This window comes from Nymphaea colorata, chromosome 1, assembly GCF_008831285.2.
Source record: "Nymphaea colorata isolate Beijing-Zhang1983 chromosome 1, ASM883128v2, whole genome shotgun sequence".
NCBI classification, from domain to species: domain Eukaryota; kingdom Viridiplantae; phylum Streptophyta; class Magnoliopsida; order Nymphaeales; family Nymphaeaceae; genus Nymphaea; species Nymphaea colorata.
Window position 1 is genome coordinate 24,288,433 of NC_045138.2, and position 26,183 is coordinate 24,314,615.

Here is a 26,183-nt window from a genome sequence, read left to right on the forward strand (position 1 = left end):
TTATTTGCTACGCTTAACGGCATGCTTGCCCTGTCCCTTCTTGGGGGGGCCCTTCCCTCGGTGCTTCAGCATCTCGAGCTTCGCTAGGCACTCGTGCTCGAGCCTCCCCATCACCAGGGGATCGTCCTTCTTGATGTCGTATGGGTACCACTCCGCCACCTTATCGCCGATCAGCTTCTTCCGAAGGATTTTGTGAGGAGATCTCTGCCCCGTCGCGTTGAGAACGTTCCCGAAGATCCTAGCCCTCGCTTCTGTCACTCCCTTGAGCGCCGCCGACGTCAAAATCTGCTTCAGACTCATCTCCGCTTACCGTTTCTCAAATCGAACAAGATCGCCTCCGATCGAGCTCCCCTTCTTCACCAAAACGAATCGCCGAGTTGACAGCAATCGATCAACCTCGAGGGATTCCTGCCTCCGTCTCGCCCAACGATCTGTAGAACTGCAGAATGCAACCGATTGAGGAGGACTTGAAGTTTCAGCCTGTGAGTGAGCCGAGTTCGGGTACTTGAACGAATGTATGTCGGGTCAAAAAATATGTCTTGTGCTAAGAAAATATTTTAACCAAGTTGAATTTTTGTTCTTCTTCCTTCTCAGCCAAGACACTAGTATCAGGTTAAGGAAGGACAAATGAAATAGTATACCAAGCTTAACCCATGTTATTCAACTTAGGTTTAACTTAACCTGAATTATATTTTGGTAAACTCTTTGGCCGTCAGCAAGATCTCCAAGTATTAGGCTCAAGAAGATTCAATTAAAAGTTGTTGAAAGAACTCAACACCTTTATAGGAGCGTCTGGTAGCATTGAAAAAAAGTTTTTAGGTGAGCTTTATTTTATTCTTTCTTGAAAAAAAGTTGGACTTAACTTTAGGAACTGAAATACAGTTTTCAAGTGGTAAAAAATGTCAAGTGGTTTTCTTACCGTTTAGATAATAAGCTCTATACATTCCAAACCCAGTCATCCTATTGTCTGTACTTTCTGTTGGTCTTGTCATTGTAAAACTTGACCTTTCATAAAGTTCTATCCATGCCATTCTATTGTCTGCACTTTCTCTTAGTTCTATCTCTATGAAAAATTCGTGGTCAAAGCACGAAACACGTACTCACAAAGCGAATCGTGGGGAGTCAGGGCTACGCATTAAAGGGTGTTTGATAGTAGAATGCATGTTTTTAAACATGTAATTTAAGAAGGCCATGTTTTTGTTACAGAAATCGGTTTCATATTTATCAATCAAAAGTTGAGCATAATCATGTCATGTTTTCTCAAACAAGAAAATTGTATTCATTGGACACAGGAATATATATTCCAAAAACACAATTTTCACCTTTTAAGGGCCATACAGTTTCATCAACCATGAGGCCAGATTTGTGAACTTGTCATTGACCAACTGTGCAAATACCAAAAGTGACAGACACAAGGGTGCTCGAAAAATTGGTACAGTAATGGCTGACAAGGTTGTGTTTCTCTGCCCACTTTGGCTTGGTTTTGACACTGCCAATGCATTGTGGTTTTGATATTCTTCTAGTAGGATCTGCAGGTTTTGCACATTGCTTTTCCGAAATGGAACTTGTTCCACCTACTTTTATGTTCCTCAAGTTCAAGACGATCAAAGCAACAAGATGCCCCAGTTACTGAGGTACTTTCGCACTGAGATTGTTCGAAGGTAAGTCCAGTTCTTCTCATTTCTTTAACCTGTGAATCGTTAGCGGTATACCACCATAAACATAAGCTTCGCATGCATTTGTCTCAGACAAGAATGTTAACTGATATATCCTTGCTGAAATCTGTCCAGTGAGATAATTAGCACAAAGTACATACTCCTGTAGTTGTGCCATTTGAGAGGTCTAACACAGAATCCTGTCAATGAAGTTGCTATGGGAGGCATCGAAGTGTGTGAGATAATGGCATTGAACCCAGCTTGACGAAAGAGCACCAAAAAGTTCATTGTTGCTCAAGCTACTCTAGATTAGGTTGGGATAAGTTCCGAGCACTTCTAATATGTTAGCTAACAGTTGGTTCCTTTCTCTGAATGGTAGAAACAGTTTTAGATTATTTATCTCTAAGGGCCAAGTGTCCAACAGACCATAATTTGTACCAAGGTCTAAGAAGAAAACCTGAATAAGTTTTCTTCTATACAAGAAGGCATGGAACCAGAAAGAGAGGAGGATAGATCTAATTTAATGAGTTTTTTGAGGTTCTAAAATTCTAGGGAATAATTCCAACTGATTTTTTGTTTGCAGGAGAAAGCTCCACAGGTTCAACATGTACTTGATCTGATCTGCCACTGGATTGATCGTCTCTAAAAAACGTATGTGTTTGAAATTTAGTGCATACCAGGAGCCATGTAGCCATGTGTTCTTGCAGTCGTAATCCAAATCAAATCTATACATGTTAATCTTTCTACTATAAAGTCAGAAATACAAGAGATGGCTGGATAGTAAGTCGTCGCATACTCGCATACTGGCTGGATCAGTACTTCACCCTACTGAAATCCGTCAAGTTTTCCAAGGGGGGCTCAACTGGTCTAATTGAGAGTCCAAGAGGATGTTGACATTGTGTCTCTAGGACACATTTTCCTATAACACGTATTCCAAAAATATCACGTTCTTGTTCTAGTTACTATGACGTGATTATAGATGAGGTTTCTGAAATTAACAAACAAATAATGAACATAATCATGCCATATTTCTTAGAAATATGATCATGCAATTCTTAAAATACGTGTTATGAGAACATGTGTTCTAAGAAATAAGATGTAGCATCCAAAACGTGATGAGCATTCAAGAAAGAAATATCACTAGAAAGAGGATATCATTAACGAAATAAATCAATTGAAAATACATATTATTTTACCCCCATGCAATAGAACCGAACAATTTGTGAATTGCTACTCCCTCCCATTTGCTTTCAATTTCGAGCTATCTGAATGGCCTAGTAGAATATGACAAATGCAGATTTCCTATCTGAAATGGAATTGACCCACTTCAGTTATTTGATGGTTGTGAATCTCCACTTAAGATTACACTTAAACATAGCATGTGCCTCATCTCGAGACACCTAAAGCTGTCCTGGATCCTAGGGGCATAGGGGTAGGCTTCGACCTTAATCAGGGTGGTGGATTAGCCGCCCAGTTATTTAAAATGACACTTTCCCATATTTATTTTTGAGTGGCTGGTGCAGCAGGGAGGATTGTGGCTGTCATGCAGGCAGTGAGTAGCATGGGCATCATTCTTTATGCAAGCTAACTGCTAAAGTTATAGTTATAGATGGGGGCCGAGGAGGCATACCCAACTGCTGCGGATCCCATGTGAGTTCAGACTTGGGTTTCGTTTTGAACTCAGTAGCAAGGACAAGGTACTTGGCTCTGTCTGGCATTTAAGCAGCTGATGGTGAGAATCAGCACTTCGAATTATGAAGTTCCATTTTGATACTAAAATGAAGCCTACCAACGATGTCAATGTTACAGAGATCCAAGAGAGCTGTGCCCCCATAGGTGAGTTGGATTGTTGTCGCAATTATGGAACTACAGATAGGAGCTGAGATGGAGCGGCAATAAAAGTACCAAAATAGAAGCAATTTCGTCATCTATAGTTACTGAAATCACCTCAAAGTTTCAAACTAGCAGTATTTGTGCTCCTAAGAAGTTAACTAGGAACCAGTCACTAAAACTTGATCACGAACATTGGTATATATGAATTCATTTCCATCGTAACAGAACTAGAAATTTAAGTTCATACATGCACATTGCTATAATGGTTTATTCTGGGAAGCTTCTAAGTTCTGCAGAAGCTTGTCTTTCTTAAATAAGCTTTGAATTAGCTAAAATCCGGGCTGATCTGTACATTTTCACAATGCAAGAAGAAGCATATTTAGAAAAACAAGAGGTGAGACAAGAGATTCTCATAAGAATTGTACTTTCGGAAGGCAAAACAGTATATGATCAAAACTGATTTTCATAAAAAGGAAATCATAGTCAAACTATGAACTTCAAGTCCAAGTGGTTATCCTTCTACTACTATTCAAAGAGTACTGCAGACTCCTAAAATGATTATATAGATGTATACATGGTAAAGCGCAGACATACATTCATATATAGATACCGTGAATAATTACTACTTTAATTTTGAAAATTTCTTTTTTTTTTACATCATTTTTTGCAATCTGTCTGCCGCTGTGTTCTTAGAAGGAAATCATTACTTGATGACTCATCCATTCCACATTAATTCGAAGAATTTCAAAAACTACCAGCTCAAATTACCTATAATAAGGTAGGAGGAGCCAACTCTTCTACAAAGTGTAACCAACGGTCTAACATCCATGCCAAACAAAAGTGATGGTTTATGCTAAAATTTCATTAACTATTGAAGGAAAAATATGTTTAGATCGTGAACTTTTGGTACTTATGCGTCTTTTCTAAAAGTAAAATCAAGAGTCCACAATGGTTTGTTATAACATTTGAACGCATTACGAACCACATTCTTTTTATGTTTCAGACAATAGGTATAAAAGTTGAAACACTATGCTTCAAAATTAATGTACTATTAAATAAACTGTAAGAGAAAACTGTATTTTGATCATTGAAAACATAAAACCTTGAAAAAGTGTCTTTGAGCCCTATGAGAGTTGGTGCAGTGGAATGGGTTTTGGCTGTCAAAAAAAAAATAGTCAGAGATCAAATATCAAGAGCACCACCATGTTCACAGGCCTAAGCAGCTATAGGCCTTACAGGCACATGAACTGACCAAGACACTTCATACCACTAGAAGTGCAGTCAAATCTCACATCATGAGTGTAATTTTCTGCATTAGAATTTGAAAAACAAAAAACTGCCTTTGGATCACAATATAGATGTTGCACCTCCATACACTTAATCACAACGCCGTCGCAGTCAAGGTACATCATACTACGGATAGTATATCTATGTAAATGGGATTAATCACCTCCAATGCATTTTAAAACTCAAAGTTCAATATAGTGAAGAACAACCACTCCATTTATGAATGCTAGAGGTGTTTCAAATGAGTCAAAAAACGACATCTAACTTTAATATGTAAAAAATAGTAAACAAATTCAATGAAGCATGATATAGAAGTTAATATTCCTTTCTTAATTTTTCAAAATCACACGTAAAATTTTGGAATTGACTATAGATATATCTGACTTCAATATTGCTAGAAACACAATTAAGTTTTGCGCATTAATAAAAAATGACCTTTTATCAATTAGTTCTATGTTCTAATTTAGTTGTATTAAAGTTTCCTCAAATTGTTTCAAAGAAAACATAATTGCATTAATAAAGTCATGTACATCGTTTTATATTGTGTCTTTAGAGGGTAAATAATAATTTGTTGACTAAATTAACAATTTATTTGACGCAGACAAGCTTATGAATCTTTCTGAACAACCATGAAAATAATTGTGTGCACTTTTAACGCTATCAAAAAACTAATGTACTCTTTCATTGTCGCAAAATCATTAGGAGAGTTTCTGAAAGTTTCTACGTTTTCCATTTTTATGGTCAGATTTATGCAAATTGTAGATGTAGCATTATATCGCATGCTGCCATGATTCTTGTGCTTTGTAACAGTTCACATGTGCAGACAAGTAGGAAAGTTGCGGAGCTTTTTGTGGATATATGACCTTATGATGCGATTCTAGCTTAGCAAGAAATGCTATTTGGAGTACCACATTGGGCAATATGTGAGAATGATTTGTTGACAGTGAAAAGCAGACCACAATAAAAGCACATTAAAATTGTACACATACTAGAAGGTCGAACTTCTAAGAATTCAATATAGGCTAATAGTCTCACCTATCAGGCCATCACGTATATTTGAATCCACAATAACGACTCAAAAATGAAAAAAGATATTATAAGAGAGTAAATAAAGTAAAAAAGTTGGAAAACACAAAAAAAAAGCAGCTAAGAGAATCATTAAAACAAAGAGAAAGGCTAACGTGCATGATACATTACACCAACAGGAGCAACCTAAAATGGTTCAACAACATAGCAGAGTACACCGAGTCACTGACAGCAAAATAAGAAGAAATTGTTGCAGCAAATAGCTACAAAGCATTTCAATACAACAATACACCTAAATGGAGCTGCATACCCATATATCACAGTAACAGCTTCTGGGCATTTTAATTCTCTCCAAGTTAGCGAACCTTGCTTTTCTAAAAGGCATGTAGAAACAGTAAATTCAACAATCATTTGAATCATCACTTCATTAGGTGCCCTTCAAAGAATTATTAGCAATTCACTGAAATGGATGGACAAATATGGAACCAGTCCTCTTCAGACAAAAAAATAGTGGGTCTTTCATTTCATCCCATAGCAAAAGCAATAAGGACTATGAAAGTTGGGCTTTCTTTGCCTCCTTTGACCATCTTTGGTGCCAATATCTTAGGTTATCTTTCTTCGAGGCATGGATACCAATCCCAACGTGCAAGAATACTCAAGAAGACTGCGTAAGCATGTTCAGAAGAAACATTGTGCAGTAGGAAGCTGTCATGTTTTCACAGAAGAACAACTGCTTCGTCCACTGGATTTTCGTGCACCAGCAATGCTTGCAACTAAGCAGTTTCCTGATGCTCCTAATCCTCTACTCCCCATTAATTTCAGCCCAATATTTTTATGAAGATAAATCAGCTTATTTTCGTTGCTCCCACTAACCAACTTCAGATCATCTGCTTTTCCTTTAGATATGGCCGCATATAGGTGTAATTGTAATTTAGATGAGCATTGAATTCTAACATTTTCACCTTCGCCCACGTTTTTGGTGTCACAGACGTCATGATTTTCTCCAAAAGAAATCCTCATGAGCCCCATAGAGTTGGGATCATCTGTTCTAGGATCGAATATGAAGGAAAATTTTCCAACCGTCCGATCAGGCTTTTTAAACAGATCAACGAGAATATCCTCGGACAGTTGAGAATATCTTGGTATGGACTTCATTACAGCAGTCTGCCTACTTCTAGCAGCCATGAGAACGTGAGAAGCCTCCCGCAATCCACTCAAAAAAGCACCATGCATGGTGGCTGGGTATTGCCTGGATGTGGCCTCACCAGCAAAGAAAAGCCGACCATCCCCCACATTTTCCGCAAGAATATCATAGTCATCACCAGATGACCCAACCCTGACATGTGAATATGAACCACAGGACAGAGGATCGCTTCCCCATCTAGTACATATCGTCTGAATGGGGTTTGGTACTTCAATACCTCTGGGACTGTATATACCTGCAAACGTGGCTAAAGGTTATTACCAGGGCAAGTAAAACTATGCCTTTAAAGTTTGAACTAACATCCCAAAAAATATAAGAAAAAAAATAGTTGTATCAGGACATCTTCCCAACAGACACACCTCTGAGAACACTTAGAACCCGGTGAAGCGAATGGGTTGGATCTGTGCTCTCAAATGTTATCGCAGCTTCACCTGCCACTAAAGCTATAATAACTGGTGCGCCTGAAACCATGTGACAGCAGTAAAACAGGTAGAATTCGCCTCTCCTTGAACTATCATCATTGATACAGCCAAAAGTATCAAGCTCCTCACCCCAGAATACATGGGGGAATATCATGGCCACTTTGTTGAGCAATCCAAAACCCAGTCTGTCTATTGCATCGAGTTTCCTTTTAGGTAACTCTGGAGAGAACGTTATGGACCGACGCTTGAGAACACCAAGCGGCACTGTGCATATTACCATATCAGCTTGAAAAGCTTGACCTCCAGCTATCACTTCAACACCATGACTGTCATATTTAATTGTATCCACAGTCTTCCCGTAGAAAATAGGCACATTATCGCACATAGCATCGATCAAGCGACCATTACCACCAGCAAGAAAACAGTGATCCCCACCCATTTCATATGGATCATCCTGATCCCAGAATGCAAGTGACAATTGTGGCAGGAGACCGGCATTTGAAAATTCCAAATTTGCCAGATGCCAATCAAGAAGTTGCCTTTCATCCACATTAAGCGCCACGCTGTAGAGCTGCCTGAATGTCTCCAAAGCAGAACCCAGTGAAATCCCTGCTGCAGATTCTGCACCTATTGTCTGTCTCAGTTGTGTAGCCTTGTCCAACAATCTATTAAAGATGAACTCAATCTTTGAATCGGTTTCCTCATCCAATGGTGATCCATCCGGCCTATACAAAGGACATTTATCTCTCACCTTGTGAAGAGGAAGAGACAATTGTCTTGCCAAAACTCCGAGTGGGTTCGCATGGATTCCAGTGATAATACTACCACCAAGATCTGCTGCACCGAACCTACCTCTGCGGCCAATTTTCTTTGTATAAACTCGCCCACCAGGTCTCTTTCTTCCTTCAAGAACTACTACCTTAAAACCAAAGCTCAATAACTGCCTTGCGGCAGCTAATCCAGCAAGACCACTACCTATGACAATCACACTGCCCATAGTAGCTTCTTTGGGAATTTCTGCCTTGATAGAAGTTGAAACCCCAAAATTGATATACCCATTGGACAAAAGGAACTCGTACGCCTTCCGGACCATCCCTTCATATTCATTGCTCACTGACTCCATAATTTCGTTTTTGTGCAGATATTTACCAACATTATCCCTCCACATACACAGGATATGATTCCTGACCACAATGTAGTCATTCTGCTCTCTCCCACCCAATTCACTAACCACCCCAGCTCTGATCTCTTCATCAAGCAGCGCATCAATCGGGAACCCCAGCGACAAGGCAATCATGGCCTCTAATTCCGTCTCCTTCTGCAAATCAGCCACCGTACGGTTCCGCTTCTTCGGAACGCTACCAAGATGGCTCTCCATGATCTCATCTATCATGTTCTCATCATAATTTTTGCGTCCTGCATTCCTCCTTGTTGTTCTCCTACAGCTACTCTCTGCCGCAGTGCCCCCCATCTTGTCACCAGTAAATACACAGAACAAGAAACTAACGACCACGTCTATCCATCGGGCAGAATCGGCTTAGGTCATGGAGATTTGCTAAAATTTATGGGCATACTTCAAAACACGCGTGGAAATCGCTCTCTTACGAACATAATGGTGAAATGGGTACGTGAAAACATGAGCAGACATGCTGAATAACGAGAACCCTACAGAGACAGACTGAAGTTTGGAGATAGCTACCTTTGGTGGTGCATTCCAAAGGGCTGAAACTCTCGCCGCGTCCGGGTTTCTGTTTCTGAGGCGGTGACCTTTAGCGAGGCGGTTCTTTCTTGATTTCGATTTCTAATGGACACAAGAAAGACTCCAGACACTTATGGGCAAGCACCACGCACAGGGGGAGAGAGGAAGAGAGATATGGTTCTGATTATGATGAGAAAGAGAGAGAAAAAAAGAGAGATTGTTGCAGGTTGTGATGAGAAGGCTTCCAAGAAGCGCGCGGGAGAGCGGGAGCGCGAGAGAGAGTTGAAAAGGAGCGGGATGGTGCCGGAATCACGACCGATACCGTAACCCTAGAAGAACGGTACGTGATTATCGTTATTACGGTTTGGCAAAACAGTACTCGCCACAAAATGACCGGCGAGTTGGTTCCCCTCTCTCTAGAGCTGGTTGAGTGGTTGTGTTGCGGTTGCGACTCCCGCTGTCGATTTGAGGGCTTCTAATGGCAATCCGATCTCTTCATGTCCCTCCTGGCTTAGAGGACTTGAATCTCGCTCCCAACGCCAATCCAATTCTTTCCTCTCTCTCTTTCTCTCTATCTGGCGAAGGTCCTTCCCTCGAGTATTGATATTACAATTGAAAGCAGAAAATGAGATGAAGGAAGAAAATGATGAATCCCACAAACATGATTGCACATCGAAATAGCGAATAAGGCCGTCATTTTCTGTGTAACCCTAAGAAGCAACAGTAGGTAGTTATTATACCATTTTCCAATTTGGTGTTTGGCGTATAAAGAGAAAAATTAGATACAACAAAATGCTTAAATGTGGATTTATTTGCAAAACTACTCCTTGCTTGATCAAGAAACTGATTCTCAATTACATGCCTTTTTTAACTCAAATGTGTTTAATAGTAAAATTTGAGCATGTTCTATGAGTTTCTTCACAAATCTAATCATTTTTGTCAAAAACATATTAAAAATTAAGTATGTTTTTTAAATTGTTTAAAACTTAAACATGTTTTTGAAAGTATCTATGACGGCTCCCTTATGACCTAAATTCGCTTGAATGGTTATGAAAGTTGTTATATGTAAACTGTATACAACGATATTGATGATTATTGCTATTAGATGTACAATAAAAGGTAAAGTATCATCTGCCATTCCAAGAACAAAATAATAATGCATTAATAGAGTTTTATCATATTTAACGTGGCATCTTTTATCATATTTTCAGAACAACAGAGTTTTCTATTTATATATTCAAAGAACATAAGTTCCAAGAGGACAAAGTTTCTCTTGTCAAACACCTTTTGTTCATAGCTGCACAATGATTTCAGTAACTCAAGCTCAACTCATTTTTAAATAAGTAAACTTCAAACCAAAGTTCAGCTCGAGTAGCTATAACGAATCAAGCTCAAGCTCCAATTAAGCAAGCTGGATTAAGCTTGTTAGATAGAATATGCAGAAAATGTTTTACATGTTTGCTATATAAAAACGTTTCAGCACAGTGGACTCTTTAAATTTGTATACAACGGGTTCTCTTTTAAACCCTTTATTTTTTTTTTGTCCAACCACATGTATTGTAACGATTTTTTTTTCTTTAACAGTCAATTTGCCTTGGCTTAGCTGCGCTGGAGCTATGATAAGCTCGGCTGGGTCCAGGTTTCTCGAGCTATATAACTCGATCTCGACCCCAGTCCAAGCCAAGCTCGAACTGGGTTTATCAACAGTTGAGTCGATCTCAAGCATCTCCAACATAGCTCAAACTTAGCTTGTGTCAAGTCCCATCCACGCAGACCCAAACCAAACAGAGGATTAATTTTCTTAAAATTTTACCTGTTCAACACTTGAAAGGGCAAACTTTTTGGAAAAACAAAATGCAGCCTTGCAAGGCCACCTGAACCCTCTTTTTTCTCCCAAACTATCGAACACCTAGGAAGAAATGAATTGACCTAATCATAGTCACACAATGAAATTTTTTGGTGCTTATAATTTAAAAGCATGAAAAGATTACCGCAAATCTTTCATCTACAAAAGGACAATAACACATAAATGCAGTTGTTGAACTTTTAGAATAACAAATCAGTGCTTACAAAAGGTTCAAAGCCTTCAGTTAGAGTTTTACACTATCGAAAAATTCAATATAACTGCAAGTGTGACACTTAGTTTAAACAGCTGCCACTATATGTCTACTGAAACCAATTTGCTTGATACCATCATGTCCTGTCTACACAGAGAACTTTATAAAGCCCCTTTGTGTAATGCTCCTAGTAGACAAGACATGGCACGTGGATATAGCATGTCTTCCTGAAAGGAAATTTTTAATTGATTTTGCATTAAAATCATTGCACTAAAATTTCGGATATCCACCCATGTAGCGTTTAAACGTCTCATCAACATCATTGCGAAATAAGATACCCTCATTCTACAGGAACTAATCGGTTCCCAAATAAACGATTGTTACCTCAGATTTTCGGGCTTTGAAAATCTCATGTTAATCGCAATATTATTGAATTGGTAGAAAGCAAGAAGAAAGACGAGACAAACTAGAATCCCAGCCATGATGCCAGTCATGCAAATGAAAGAGAAAAATTCGAGACAACAAGAAAGGTAGGAGAGCCTTCTCAGTGAGAATTTGCCGTAACTTACAATAATCAGGTATCAGGACTTAATCTTTTTTTTTTCGTGAGCTCACAGCTGAAATTAAATTTATTTTCCGCAGTTCAACATTAAAATGGAATGAAGGAGCAGAGGCAACAAAGAAAACTTCCCATCTATTTGCCAATCTTGTCTGCTTTCTTGTAGCTAAAATCAACGAACCAGTAGAATCTTCCCAATGTGTGTGCTGCTTTCCAGGATCCTGTGGGCTTCTGCTGCCTCAGATAATGGAAACACCTTGTATATTACAGGCTTCACCTTCCCAGCTTCAATAGCAGGCCAAACATTCTTCTCAACTTCACTCACAATTACAGATTTGTTTTCGGTAGTTCTATTTCTTAGACCAGCACCTGCATTTGCCAATTTTGTCGTCATAATAAGCACATTTCATACACGAACATATTTGAACTATCAACTGCGGAAACCAACTGTTGTTTAATTATCAAGAATTCGACTTGACTGCCACATATGATATAACAATAGGAAGATATGCTAAACAATGGATGAATCAAGCAAAGGTAATGAGCCATCTATAATGGGATTGTCAATCTCTTAAGCCTTTCTTCCTAATTGGTTGAATCGATCCATGTACCTTGTACTGTGAGACGCTTTGCTATGAAGCAACTAATATTGGATTCAGCAATGGGGCCACCTTGCGTGCCAATAATAAAAAGCCTCCCGTCCACGTTCAAGCTGTCCAGATTCCGCTGGAAGTAGGAACCACCTACATTGTCTAATATGAAATCAACACCTGCATAAGGTTCAGGGTTAAATCAGTGATCCCATGAAAGACAAGAAGTCATGCTCCGGTATGAAATGACTTCATCTATAGTGGGTCTCGTACACTTTCACAACTGTAAATTACAGAACACCTAACTGTGTTTTCTCAAACAATGATATATTTGAAAAAAGAAAATGATTTTACACAAATTGCGACCCGAATATGTTAATTGAACTCCCATCACCTTCAAACATATCTACCTTTGCCTTACCAGGGGGCCCACTATAAGAAATTTTGTAGGTAAACTTTACATGTACTAGAACCAACCTTTGCCTTCTGTTTCTTCTTTGACACGTTTAACGAAATCTTGGGTTTTATAATTTATGCACACATCTGCCCCAAGTTCCTTGCAAAATCTCAGCTTCTCTTCATTTCCTGGACAGAAAATTTTAATTTCACACGAGTTACATCACATTAATTAACTCAATTGAGCATAAAAATTTACAGCAGTCACCTGCTGTAACAAAAACTCTTGCTCCGATATGTTTGGCAATTTGAATAGCAAATGTGCCAATACCGCTTGATCCTCCATGTACCTGTGAGATAAACACAAAGATTCTTCCAGGTGGATCCATTGCAACAAGAAGAATAGCATATCATATGAAAATTCGATGAACATGGCTACTTCAATTTTGCCCAAGCCATGTCGGGTTCGAGAGTAGGTGATTTTTGGTGTATCCATGTCTATATGTACCTCACGCTGTGCAGACATGTAAGATGTTTTCTGCCAGTGTAAATGCATTTACCTATATTTGTTCTTCATTCTCAGACACACCTATTTCATGTCAGGAAGACTGCGTCGTGATCCCCATTGCAGGAATATATATTCAACAGACATGCACCACAATAAACAAGAACAGGAAGACATTTTATTTTCTCTATCAGAACATAATGTCATTTGGATGACAAAAATTGAGAAAAAACAGAAATAATTTGGACACCTTTATAAGGAAAAATCAGAATGTATAGCAGAAACAGAAAGGTTCTTTGACAAGAAACTGATGATGCAGCAGCATCAGTGAATAAAAACCTTCAAACAGCAGTACAAGTGAATAAAAATTCTTCAATTTTGGTGAAGAAAAGAAATAGCTTCATTACAGAGGCGGAAGCAGAAATTTTTCATGAGGGAGGCCGAATTAAAGTTTCTAAATTTTGACATGCGCCGAAATATCATTTTTCAAAATTTTTATATAGGACAAGTGAAATTTTTAAAATTTTAATTTTTTTTTATTTTATTTTTTTTGAGGTGGGGACAGGGGCCCTACCCTAGCTCCACCCCTTCAAGACAAGAGCTCAGTCTACTGGCTTAACACAGGGAATCACAAGCAGTAATTTTTCCCGACAAAGCCAGTCACTCTTATAGGAACAGAAAACCATCTTTATTAGTTGGTAGAAGCCAATTGGTGAAACTTAAAAAGCACTAGTTTTAAAAAGTCAGATTCAGCATTCACTGACATGGCAAATTTACAAAGAAAAAAGTAAGAATGTCAAATAGAAGCTTTATGATTTGGACTGCATCAATACAATGCAATGGCAATCTGGATTTATTCAATCATATTTTCTCTCAATAAAGTCACAAAAACAAATAGATACAGCTCAGGACCTCAGGCATGGTTCTGATGTCCAGCAGTGGCGTTTGACCAAATGTGCTTATGGCAACAGTATAAATAATAGCAAAGAAATTAACAAACCATTGATTTTAGAATCACCATACATTTTAAACTTCACTTGATCGAAGCCGAAAAAAGCTAAAAATTGTGAACACTTTTACTAAAGCTCCATATGAAACTTAGATAATGTCCATTAAATTCACAGTAAGTTTGGACTAATTGTGCATCAATTCAATGCCACTGCAATCTGGACTATTCAAACATATGTATTCCCAATAAAGCCACAGAAAAACATACAGATACAGCTTGGGACCCAAGCCATGGTTCTCATGTCGAGTGGTGGCTTTTGACCAAATATACTTTATGAAATTAGTATAAATAACAGCACAGAAATGACACAAGTGTTGATGTTAGAATCACCAGACCTTTTCATTTTTACTTTATCAAAGCAGGGAAAAAATTACCAAAAAAGTGTGATCACTTTATTAAACCTCCAGAGAAAGCCTAAATAATATCCATTAAATTCACAAGGATTTGACAGGATGCGTATTCTGACAATCGTCTGTATGTTCCTTTAGAAGCAATCTAACATGATTGATAGAAGCAGCAAAAACTACGCAGCCCATACTGACAATCGAATATCATACTTAACCCTTCTACGCAGACTTCCCACATAGTTAACCGTTAACAAAATTACAAACATAGACGCAAATCGAAAATGAATTGAATAGTACCAGAAAACTTTCCCCTGGAGACAAGCGGCTCATCATAAAAACAGTTGACCATACAGTACAAGCAACCTCTGGCAAGCTTGCAGCATCCCTTAAAGAAACACCATGTGGAATAGGAAGAACCTGAACACCTGGCACTGCAACTTTTTCTGCATATCCACCTCCACTAAGAAGTGCACAGACCTGTAAAAATATAATTAGCCATGGATATTACATTAGGACCTTTATAATGAGCTACTTGTATGTGAATGAAAATGGAGGAGGGATTCACCTGATCGCCGACAACCCACCGCGTGACGTTCTTCCCGACGGCCTCAACTATGCCGGAGCATTCAAGGCCAGGGTAAGGGGAGGCTCCCTTTGGCGGAGGATATTTTCCCATCCTCTGTAGGGTGTCCGCCCGATTCAAGGCCGTGGCCGCTACCTTGATCAGAACTTCATCGTCTCCAAATTTAGGGTCTTCGACTTCTTGAACCTCAAGAACTTCCGGGCCTCCCGGCTTCGTGATCACCACCGCCCTCATTTTTCCGCCGCCGGGAAATGGCAGAGAGAGAGAGAGAGAGAGAGAGAGAGAGAGCGTTCCCGGTTACATGGAGACTCGTCAAAATAGCCTCGTAAAAGTAAGACTTACTGTGAATTTGGAAAAACGTTCCACCAGTCACGAAATCTGGAAAAGATTATAAGGCTAGCATCGTCAAGCCCGGTCCGAACTCCGCCCTGGTGCAGTCCAAATAATTGACCCTGAGTTGGACCGTATCTAAATAATGAAAAGTTTGGATCTGGATTTGAGCATCCGACTTCTGCTGTAAATCATTAAATATGGATTTGGATCTCCTCGTGGCACGACAGCCATGTCAGTGGAAATTCGAAAAATAAACCCAAACATTATTCAATTGAATTGAAGAAGTTGAACTGTGGGTTGGTGATATGCAATTCTAACCCAGGTTTGAACACATTTCTTTACAACTTTAACCGATACCCTGCAGACCTTACAGGACCCGACACCATCTGTCCTGATTCGGTTGGCTAACCATCCAAGTTTCCAAATTCAACGATGAATCCGTTCTGGTAAGGACCCAGTTAGAATTTCTTGAGTTCCGGCCTATTTCCACACTTAATTAGATGTTCAACCAGTCCTGACTTTTTGCAAATTAGTGGTTGGAAGAACAAAAAAAAGAGTGATGGTGTGTAGTATTAATTCACATATATTTTTATTATTTTTTCTCTCAACCATCGATGTTAAGGACAGATTTTTTTTCTTATTCTTTTAGCATTTAAATGTGTAGTATCTACCAATTTTTATATATACCTCTGACTATATGTTCATCTGGATATCTTACCTACGCAGCCCAATCTGTGCATATCTTACCTACGCAGCCCAATCTGTGCAAGAGAGAAAAAAAAGAGAGGGAAAGTTAATGTTGGTGTGTGTTGGATAGATGTCGAATGGTTATAATTAAAATATATAACTAAAATGATGATTAATCATTGTTAAAGTTATCATAAGCCGGGACTGACTACCAATTTAGTGATGTTTTTTGGTGATAATTTTTCCAATTTTAACCATTTAGCAACAAATTGTCCAGAGAGAGCGAGAGAGAGAGAGAGAGGGGAGGGGGGGGGGGGGGGGCGAGAGCGAGAGCGCCGATAAAATGGAAAATATATAACAAAATTTGAGGATAAGAAGTCCTCTAGATACAAAAGCAATCCGCAAAAACAAAAGTAAAAAGACGAAATATACAATACAATGCACAGTAAAATAAGAAAGATGTGAATAGAGATGAAAGAAAGAGCGGCACCGTCACTCCGCCGCAGACGGACTATGGCGCCTTAGCCGAATGGTAAACTGGACATCCTCATGCACAAGACGAGCCACATAATCTGACGAAGAGAATGTGTCCCTGAAGACCCTGTTGTTGTGCTCCTCCCAAATGCGCCACCAAGCTGAAATGAGCCACGACCTCCAAACACGACCTCAGGAAGCAAATAGGTGTGGGGAAGGACAAAAGAGGAACAGAAGACGAATGGATGGTGGGTTTGGAAGACTACTAACAAGGGAAGATTAGGTAGAAGCTAGGACACTAAAGAAGAAATGACAAGAGGTAAAAAGGTGAACCCGATACTCAGCCGCGACAAGACAGAGGTGACACTGGTTAGTCAAACTGATGCCAAGGCACTGTAAGTGGTCAAAAGTGTTGATGTGGCCAGTAAGAAGAAGCCAGACGAAAGCAATAGCACGAGGAGATGGGTCAGGGAACCAAAGAGATCGAGGTAGGAGCGACGCAATTGAAGGACCAAAGGAGGCCAGGTAGCAAGAAGGAAGAGTGAACTCACAGGTAGGTGAGAGAGGCCAGGATGGGAATGTGGACGATGAGAGGTCAGCAAGGCGGAGGAAAAGAGGAAGCGCAGAAAGCATATCTTTCAAAAAGTGAGAGGGAGAGGGTTGAGAGATGGAACAATTCTAAACACTAGGGGAAGGCAGGTTGAATTTGGAATAAATGAATTGGGTGATGGGAGAATACTAAGTTGCCAGACGCCACCACCAAGAACACAGAGAAGACTCACATGCCCGACTAAGGTTGGTAACCTCAGCACCCCCAAGAAGACGCAGAAAGACAACCGCATCCCAATGCGCAAGGCGATCCGAAGGCCGATTCTCATTTCAGATAAACTTACGAATAATCTTATCAAACAAACTTAGGACAGCTACAGGAGGCCGATAGACAGCCACAGCATGGAGAGAGACAGACGCAAGACAGTGCCTCGCAAGAGTAATACGGCCTGAAAGAGAAAGCAGTTTTCTCTGCCAACATTGAAGGCGATCAATAAGCTTCTGCTCCACTCTATTCCAAAAGGATGGTGCAGGAGGCGATAACGTAATCTGAAGCCCCAAGTTGTCCATGGGCAGGCCAGCAGCCTTACACTCAAAGCATGCTTCAGCGAGAAGTACCGTGGCCGGATCCGCATGAATGACGGAAATGTGACATTTAGCGGAATTGATAGAAAGACCCGAGATGACCTCAAAAACCCGAAGGATGAGCCAAGTTCTCACAATCTCTTGGCGGGAAGCATTGCTGAACATGAAAAAGTCATCAGCATACTGAAGGGTGGAGAAGGTCTGTAGGTAGGGGAGCGAATGCAGCGTGAGGAAGCCAATGACTGTTGCCTGATGAAATAGAGCAGAAAAGCTCTCAGCGACCAAGTTGAAAAGCAAGGGCGATAACGGACAACCCTAACGGAGGCCACGCCCGAGACAGAAGAAATCGCCACACTTTTCATTGAAGGAGACCGCAAGTTAGGCCCTAGTGACAAGCGAAAGGATCCACTCTCTAAACTATGGACCAAAAGCAAGACGGGTGAGAAGGTCAGAAAGGAACTCCCAACTAATCGAGTCAAAGGCCTTAGATATGTCCAATTTAAGGATGAAGGAAAGAAGTCGTAGACAGTAAAGGGAGTGAACAACCTCATTAGCCAGGACAACAGCGTCCTCCAAATGCCGATCCTTGATGAAAGCAACCTGCAAAGGATTAATAATAGAAGGCATGACCGGCGCAAGCCGCAAAGAGAGCAGCTTAACAATAATCTTGTAAGGCGTGCTTAAAATGGAGATCGGGCGGAAGTGGGTGACGTCCGTAGGGTTATGGCGCTTAGGCACTAAGACACAGGTAGCTTGATTAAATTCCTTAAGGAATATGGAACTGGAGGCAAACTCATCACAAAAAGCAAACACATCAGCGCTACAAGCATCCCAAAAGGTACGAAAAAATTCGATAGGAAAACCATCGATGCTGGGTGCCTTACCAGAGCCAAGGGCCCAAACAGCGTTCTTGATTTCTTCATGCACGAAGGGCCGCTCCAGAGAGTTTGCACACGAGACAAAGAGGAAGGAGAGGTGAAAATCCGGCAGCGGGGCACCAAAAAGAGAGAGAGAGAGAGAGAGAGAGAGAGAGAGAGAGAGAGAGAGGATGGAATTAAACCCACTAAACTAAGCTCGAATGAAATCTTGATTCGAGCAACCATTTGCCTTCAAAGAAGTATCGAGTATCGACAACAGTTACATTTGACTTGTCATTTGGCTTCGCTTGCAAAGCTTAAGCTCATGAGTCATGACGCGCTACAAGTTCATACATAGAGTTGCTTTACAGTTCTATCGAACAGACATTTCATTTTCTTAAGAATAATTTCCAGCATGGTCTTTTGTCTAGGCTGAACAGCATCGAGGTAGCTTTAACCTTCAATCCTCGTGTTTTTCATGAGAAACTGGACCGCCGTCTCCTAGAAGTCGACTTCACATCTTCTTGTTCATGGCACCAAGCGATAATCACTTTCGTATATGGTCTTATAAAACTCTTGGCTGCAGTTGCATGCTTTGAGTACTTGGCTCTGTCAACTAATGCCTTTAGACCAAAGGGCAAAGGCATGTTAGGAACGAGGCCTCCTGTAGCTGCATGCATTAATTCTCGGGACGTCCATATTCTGTGTGCAAGAATGGATGAACATGTTTATTTACCAATAATCACCACATGAACATGAACATGAACCCCCCTTAAAATGATGAAACCTGTGATTGTCCCTAAGGACTATATCTCTACCGGTAACTAAGGATATATATTTTATAGCAGAGTGACAATCGTTGCATACCCTAAGGTTCTGCATGACCCTGATCACAGTTCCAGGTGTCGAAGTCAGAAGGCCAAAGGTAATTGCCAGCTTCTCACTGTGGTAAAACAACGAACGTTCCCTCTCCACGTCATCCCACTCAAACGATGCAGAAGTCATGTCTGGAACATATCCGACTTCTTTGATACGACTAATCAAGATATCGAGTTTCCTGTATATTTCACTGCAACATGGGTGTTTTTGATCCTCAACAACGAAAGAGTGCATTTCACCTCTTATCTCTATCCAACTAACACCGTGGTCTTTCTTGATTCCTCTTGTTTTCATCAAATCTCTTATGTCTTTAGCCTCGTCCATTCTACCGAGGGACGTATAGATGTTAGTCAGGAGCACGTAAGTGATTGCCTCATCTGGTTCCATCTCAATTAGTAATTTAGCAACTTTGCTTCCAAGCTCAATGTTTCCATGTTTCCGGCATGCACCCAGTAAAGCCAGCCAAACAGAAGGACCAGGCTCAAAAGGCATGTTAGATATAAATCTCTCTGCTTCATCTAATCGACCAGCTCTAGACAAAATATCAGCAACACATGCATAGTGCTGATAGTTTAAATCAATCCCATGGCTTTCTTTAACTGTATAGAAGAATTCATGACCTTCATCAACGAGGCCAGCATGGTTACAAGCTGAAAGAACTCCCAGTACTGTTATGCTGTCGGGTTCAAGTCCTTCAAATTGCATTGTTCTAAAGAGCAGAAAAGCTTCATTAGCGTCCCCATGCTGAGCAAGAGCAGATATCATGGCATTGTAAGAAGCAACTGTAGGTTCTGATACTGATTTGAAGATTTTCCTCGCTTCTGTGATGCAACCACAATTTGAATACATGGTGAGAAGTGAATTGCTCACAGGCCCATCACAGAAGAAACCACTTCTGATGCCATGGCTGTGAATCTGCTTGCCAATCTCAAGTGATGATATCTTGGAACAACCTGAAAACACGGTCGAGTACATGAATTGGTTAGGTTTGATACCCAGTTCTAGGACTTGATGAAGAATCCTGAGGGCCTCTTGAACTTCACCATTCTGCACATTTGCTGCAATCATCGAAGACCAAGAAGCTACATCCTTCAACTCAATGTCCTCAAAGGCATAACGAGCCTCTTCAAGGCTTTGATTTGCAGAATACATGGCAACTAGAGCTGTACCTACAAAAGGATCTCTTTGATACCCAGTCTTAATTATAAGACCATGAACTCCTGTATACTCTTTGAAGACATGATCACTAGTTGCACCAGAAAGTACAGCAGGAAATGTGAAAATATCCAACACAAGCCCCTCGTATCGCATCATTTTAAAGAGCAAGAAAGCTTCTTCCACTTTATCCTGCAAACCATAACCTCTAATTAACGTATTCCAGATAATCACATTTTTCACATGCATGCTGTCAAACAATTTTCTTCCTTTTCTGAGATCCCCACATTTCACATACAAATCAAGAAGTGCACTTCTGATGACAATATCTGAAATAAATCCATGAACGATAACTTGGGCATGAACCTGATCCCCCACATCAATCTTTTCTAACCCCGTACAAGCCCGCAATATGCTGCTGAAAGTGAACTCTGTGGCAGCCACACCATTCTCTTTCATTTTCATATACAAAGACGCACACTCGGAATAAAGTTCATGCTCTACTGATCTTGCCATTATGGAATTCCACGTTGTAGCACTCTTCTGAAGGCTACCATCGAAAACTCTGAAAGCATCGTCTATGGAAGCACAACTGGCATACAAATCAATCAGAGCATTAATAACAAACTCATCCTCTACATAACCAAACTTAATTGCAAGGGAATGTAACTGTTCTCCCTGCAATAAATCATGGTGGTCTTGGCAACCCTTAATGATGGACGAAAGCGTGTATTGATCAGGTTGATGTTCCTCCAGTAACATCCCTTTAAACAAAGCCAGGGCTTCATTCAGAGCCCCGCAACTGCAATACCCAGAAATCATTGTGTTCCAAGCTATCAAGCTCTTAGGGGTAATATCATCAAACACTTTGCGTGCAAGTTGTAAATAGCCACATTTTATGTACATATTGAGGAGGCTTATGAGCACAAACCCATCCAATTTAAATCCACTTTTGATGATTTGAAGATGGACACGAACCCCACCTTCAAGAAATCTATTTCTAGTACAGGACTGAAGAAGACACCCATATAAGAAGGAAGAGGAGGGCGCATTATTAGAATAGAAGAAAGAAAATACTTCTCCCAGATTGTTGCTCTCACACAATCTCCTTATTTCCTCATTAAATCTCCCGTTTTTGGTAGTCTCCTTTAGCTGTTTCTTTTTTGGTAGCCTAATCAGGGATGGGCCTCCTGAGAACAGATTGTTGGAGCATCGTAACGCCATTGAGTGAACGGTGAACCAAGCACCAAACGACATATCATGCCTAAAGCTGCACGGAGAACAATTCCGTCGAAGATTACAACATTCATTGTAACTTTCTTCACGTAAATGTTGTTCTAGATGACATCCATTCGTGAAATCGATCGTCTGGCTGGTGCCAAAAAAATATAATTATCTTTTCGGGCCCACGAGACGAGGGCTTTGTCTCTTCCATGCGATGAATTTGTGGTCATGGGACGAACGTCCTCATCCGACAAGGCAACAAATGGCGGTAAAATTTTAATACAAAAGAACGCGTGCATGGTGAAAGTTCAACCTTTTTTAAAATCTTGATATCCATTCTGTTTCTTCCTTCTTAGATAACAGATTTGCTATAAGTGTGCATGGTAAAGTCTAGATTTTCAAAAGAATGATGGGAAATCAGATCTTAATCGAGTTTGGTACAATAAAAAATATCAACCTCCAAATCAAATCAGAACCATTTAAATTTCATGAAGGAATGAACTGAATACAAAGTGAAGTCAATTTGGTAAAGCAGGTAGTGTCCAATTAGATATCGAATTTTTGGCTTGGCATGCCAAGCTCAATAACTCGCCTTTTGGCCTTGACAAACAGAACTTCGCCACTAACCCCCTGTTTGGTTGGAGGGAAAGGGAGGGAAAGGAAGGGACGGAAAGGAAGGGAAAGGAAAGGGAAGGGAAGAGGAAAGGAAGGGAAAAAAATGGAATGGAAAGGAAAGGAAAGAGGTGATTAAAAAACTTGTTTGGATAGAAATGAAAGAAAAGGAAAGAAAAGACTAAAATCTTCTTTCGTTTTTCTTTTAAACGTGGGTCCTCATGGGTATTATGGGCAAAAAAAACTTTTCATGTTCTCCATGTTCTCCAAATCACTCACCGGCTAGAATGTAAACTTCAATAAAAATTGGTTTCAAGTTTCCACGAGCAAATTATAATATTGCACTAACAATTGGCTCTGGGATATCATGTCGCCTTTTGGAAAAGAAAAATAAAGCAGAGGAATTCAGTATCCAAATTAATTGAATTTGTTCATTACAGTCTGCAATCTCATTTCGCATTACGTCTTTGCTATATAATGTCAATGCAGTTCAAAGCTCATTCGTTAGCAGGTAAGCTTCCACATGCTTGACACGTTTTCTGCAGTGAAGTGCTCTCAACACGAATTGTTTCATACACTCCACTCTGAATCTCATTAAGAACTGCCAAGTGTGTACATTCCACGCTACGGCGTCAAGTTTTTTTCTGGTGAACTCGGAATGAAGTTACTCATAAAGATGCAAACCTCTGCTATAAAAGCTGTTTCTTTTATTCATAGTGTTACATCACGATTCACGACAAGTTTCAAAGATGAATACTTACGTCCGTGATGGGATAGACAAGGAAAAGATAAAAAGAGCACACTTGAGAAGACAAGCATTGCGTCCATGATGAATACTTACGTCCTGCACCATTGCCAAGCATTGTCGCGCAGTCTAAGGTAGAAGTGTACGCCAGGAAGCTGTGAGCAACAGCTTCACTTTCCGGTTTAAACTTGCAGAATTTGCATTTTGGTGAAAGGAGGGAAGGCGTCCTGTATTTGTCCTCGCCCCCCATGATTGGCATGGCCACTCCTTTCTTCACGGGGCTTTGGAACTCCGGTTGGTAGGGTTGCCCAATGACACCTTTCACTTGCTGTGAAAGGCCGTAGAACCTGAACTGAACTTCAAGATGAGCAAAGCAATCATTGGACGGAATCCGGTATTTGTGAATCCGATCATCTTCCTCAGTTACAGGCACTACATTTACAGAAACCTCTGCAATTTCCGGCAACTTTACTATAATGCTGTTGGTCCGAGCAGCTCTCTCCAATTTCAAGTCATGATCAGGTGAGCTCCACTCTGAGAGATGGCCTTCAGAGAGAAATACAGACTGCCCATCATAGAAAAACTGAAGCTGGTCAATGCTGTTGTCCCATTTCACGACCTTCTTCGCTCCAAGAGTAAATGTATGGGGGCCGTACATGAATCCTAGTGCTTGAATCCATGTGAAGTCCCTTCTTCTCCCCTGTGGCCTGAGGCCGATTCGTGCATTGATCTGGAAGTTGGTGTCGGAAACAAGGCTGAAATGTTCATTTGCCCTGCCATGGAAGAAGAAGACAACTCCATCTCCTCCTACAAAGCGTGGATCATAGCAAGCGGCTCCGGTTCCATGGCAGTCGGCTTTCCGGTCTGTTATGAGCAGAGGTTTGTATTTAGCGTTAGGATCTAGATGTATTTAAATTTTAATCAGCAAAAAAAGTTAGTGGTCATGGAAAAAGGAACGAACGAAACCATGAAAATAGGAGGGAAAACTACAAATATATATAAAAAGGGATAGACAAACCTACTTGCAGGAAGTAACCAACAAAAAATCTCTTGTTAAAACAATATTATTGACGCAATTTATTTGGTTTTTAAGAGCCAACACCGTCCCTTTCTATTTCATTGATTTTCTCCCCAACCAGGACACTGGCACTTGCACGATGATTGTAATATCAAATTATTAATAGAATGCATGACGCCGTGGCTCATGGCTGTATCCTGTATGGCCTTCGCTTACAGACGTTCGAACTAGCTTATGAAAAATAACAATGATATTTCTCGTCCTTAATTAATTAAGCTTGACTGCTAAGCACAATCTTTTCATAAACTTCTACTCATTTTTAAACGAAAAGATCATGTCCATGAATTCTGAGCTAATCATTTCTTGCCATATTGAAAAGTAAATATCATCCAGCAATGTATGTTGATTAAGCCTGATAAGATGCGGCAGCAAAATCATACTAATCTAATAGTTGTTGACTAGATCTACGCAAAATACCATCAAGGCATTTCATAGTTAGTTCACACATGAAAGCAACAGCATTTTTAGCTGAAAATCTCAGAGGATGAACAATCTTCTGTACAACTAACCCCGTGGATGTTTGAAAACATTGGAAAAAACTTTCACGTTTTTCTAATGTACGGAAATGATTCTGTAAGCCCAAGCCAAAAGGTTCAGTTCGTCGACTTTTAATTTCTATCCAAATATATCACGATCCCTTTCGTTCCTAATCTTGTCAAGTATGGACATCACATCCTTGCTGTCATGCAAATGACACTATACATTGGCAGATATCTGCACAGTGTGAAAGCAGGTAATCCCTTAACAGCATTCCTTCTGTATGCCAGTTCGAACTGGCCCTATTTTGAGGCTTAGTAAACTAAAATTTGCATATGTGTGTGTGTGTGTGTGTGTGTGTGTGTGTGTGTGTGAGTGAGTGAGTGAGTGTGTGTGAGAGAGAGAGATGCTCACTTCTGCACACAGCTTCACATTTTGGTGAATTGCAATCCAAGTAGCAAGATTTGGCCTTGGGATCTGCTGGTTTGGTCAGCGGGCACTCGCCGGACACCTTATGGTTCTCAAGAAGCACCTGCTTCTCCTACTCCAGCAAGTGAGATGCTGCCGCACAGCATAATAAGCGGCATTCCCCAACTCTGCTGCCACCAACAACAAGAGAAGCAGCATCTGTAGCCGCGCTGGAGATGAAGCTCTCATGGTGGACACCTCTCTCTGTCTCTCTTGTCTGCTACCAACTTAGAGCTCAAAACCCTCTCACCATGGATCCCTCTTTCTCCCTACAACTCCATTATACATCAAGGAGAATGTTTGGTATCTCACCTCTGTCTGCCTGCAAATCAATCACATAAACCACAGCTGTCATAAACCCTGCCTAATTTTTCTGCTGTCTGCATACGCCTATGTCTTCTTTGCTTTATGTAACTTTTTGAAGGTACATGGGTTCTGAACTAAACTATAAGTCAACTTCTTCTTTCATCTTCTTCTTTTTTCTGGGACTGGGTTTGAATTCTGAGGAAATAAGATCGTTCCAATTGATAAATAATTCGTAAATTTTGTTATATTTCTAGCACAGATGACACTGCTTGGTGCCAATGAAACTATCCGTAAGCCAAGCATATTGGTATTTGCAATTTCAAATCATCTTTACAAATCATCCATATATGAAGAGTTAGGTCCGAGAGAGCTGTATTCCGATTTTATATGGATAACCAATGACATTCTTGGCACTGCACGCTCTTGAGACTGGCACAAATTATTTGTTCTAAATAGCCATTTAAACAGATAATCGCATTCGGAATTATAAATTTCTTGGTATCCTAAAATGTACAAACTGTTCAAATCATGCTCCAATTTGCTGAAATGATAAAGAAGAAAAAGTTTTATTAAAAATCTCAA

The 26,183-nt window shown here is 40.2% G+C and overlaps 5 protein-coding genes and 1 pseudogene across 6 annotated transcripts; all 6 read right to left on the reverse strand.

Moving 5' to 3' along the window:
* Positions 1-3,305, reverse strand: LOC116245847 (uncharacterized). 2 transcript variants are annotated; one of them, XM_031617426.1, is made up of 2 exons: positions 3,286-3,305; positions 1-295 (listed from the first exon to the last, which is right to left on the reverse strand). In XM_031617426.1, the coding sequence occupies exons 1-2, from the start codon at positions 3,303-3,305 to the stop codon at positions 1-3; spliced, it is 315 nt and encodes a 104-aa protein (XP_031473286.1). The 2 variants fall into 2 exon arrangements, with proteins under 2 accessions (XP_031473286.1, XP_031473285.1); XM_031617425.2 differs by lacking the exon at positions 3,286-3,305 and having other exon boundaries at positions 1-488.
* Positions 3,306-5,897: 2,592 nt separating this feature from the next.
* On the reverse strand, positions 5,898-9,802 carry LOC116265860 (lysine-specific histone demethylase 1 homolog 2-like). The gene is made up of 2 exons (XM_031646818.2): positions 7,365-9,802; positions 5,898-7,240 (listed from the first exon to the last, which is right to left on the reverse strand). The coding sequence occupies exons 1-2, from the start codon at positions 8,896-8,898 to the stop codon at positions 6,510-6,512; spliced, it is 2,265 nt and encodes a 754-aa protein (XP_031502678.1). The 5' UTR covers positions 8,899-9,802; the 3' UTR covers positions 5,898-6,509.
* A 1,893-nt stretch (positions 9,803-11,695) lies between these two features.
* LOC116246202 (uncharacterized) lies at positions 11,696-15,529 on the reverse strand. The gene is made up of 6 exons (XM_031617945.2): positions 15,155-15,529; positions 14,887-15,066; positions 12,997-13,078; positions 12,810-12,917; positions 12,354-12,512; positions 11,696-12,111 (listed from the first exon to the last, which is right to left on the reverse strand). The coding sequence occupies exons 1-6, from the start codon at positions 15,404-15,406 to the stop codon at positions 11,915-11,917; spliced, it is 978 nt and encodes a 325-aa protein (XP_031473805.1). The 5' UTR covers positions 15,407-15,529; the 3' UTR covers positions 11,696-11,914.
* A 2,016-nt stretch (positions 15,530-17,545) lies between these two features.
* Positions 17,546-18,427, reverse strand: LOC116267091 (uncharacterized). Its single transcript, XM_031648697.1, has 2 exons — positions 18,347-18,427; positions 17,546-18,049 (listed from the first exon to the last, which is right to left on the reverse strand). The coding sequence occupies exons 1-2, from the start codon at positions 18,425-18,427 to the stop codon at positions 17,546-17,548; spliced, it is 585 nt and encodes a 194-aa protein (XP_031504557.1).
* A 424-nt stretch (positions 18,428-18,851) lies between these two features.
* Positions 18,852-22,140, reverse strand: LOC116252494 (pentatricopeptide repeat-containing protein At2g01510, mitochondrial-like). Its single transcript, XM_031626798.2, has 2 exons — positions 19,525-22,140; positions 18,852-19,359 (listed from the first exon to the last, which is right to left on the reverse strand). The coding sequence occupies exons 1-2, from the start codon at positions 21,946-21,948 to the stop codon at positions 19,306-19,308; spliced, it is 2,478 nt and encodes an 825-aa protein (XP_031482658.1). The 5' UTR covers positions 21,949-22,140; the 3' UTR covers positions 18,852-19,305.
* Positions 22,141-23,270: 1,130 nt separating this feature from the next.
* Positions 23,271-25,484, reverse strand: LOC116267172 (uncharacterized; annotated as a pseudogene).
* Between the last annotated feature and the right edge of the window lie 699 nt (positions 25,485-26,183).

Coding starts and splice junctions, on each gene's coding strand:
- LOC116265860 (XM_031646818.2), bottom strand. CDS start 8,898: ATGGGGGGCACTGCGGCAGAGAGTAGCTGTAGGAGAACAACAAGGAGG. Junction 7,241..7,364: donor GGTTCTAAGTGTTCTCAGAG/GTGTGTCTGTTG, acceptor CCACGTTTGCAG/GTATATACAGTCCCAGAGGT.
- LOC116267091 (XM_031648697.1), bottom strand. CDS start 18,427: ATGCCTTCTATTATTAATCCTTTGCAGGTTGCTTTCATCAAGGATCGG. Junction 18,050..18,346: donor CTGTTGTCCTGGCTAATGAG/GTTGTTCACTCC, acceptor CTATTTCATCAG/GCAACAGTCATTGGCTTCCT.
- LOC116252494 (XM_031626798.2), bottom strand. CDS start 21,948: ATGTCGTTTGGTGCTTGGTTCACCGTTCACTCAATGGCGTTACGATGC. Junction 19,360..19,524: donor GGGTCATGCAGAACCTTAGG/GTATGCAACGAT, acceptor TCTTGCACACAG/AATATGGACGTCCCGAGAAT.
- LOC116245847 (XM_031617426.1), bottom strand. CDS start 3,305: ATGGGATCCGCAGCAGTTGG. Junction 296..3,285: donor ATGGGATCCGCAGCAGTTGG/GTATGCCTCCTC, acceptor AGCGGAGATGAG/TCTGAAGCAGATTTTGACGT.
- LOC116246202 (XM_031617945.2), bottom strand. CDS start 15,406: ATGAGGGCGGTGGTGATCACGAAGCCGGGAGGCCCGGAAGTTCTTGAG. Junction 15,067..15,154: donor GGTGGGTTGTCGGCGATCAG/GTGAATCCCTCC, acceptor ATATTTTTACAG/GTCTGTGCACTTCTTAGTGG. Junction 13,079..14,886: donor CTCCAGGGGAAAGTTTTCTG/GTACTATTCAAT, acceptor TTTATCTCACAG/GTACATGGAGGATCAAGCGG.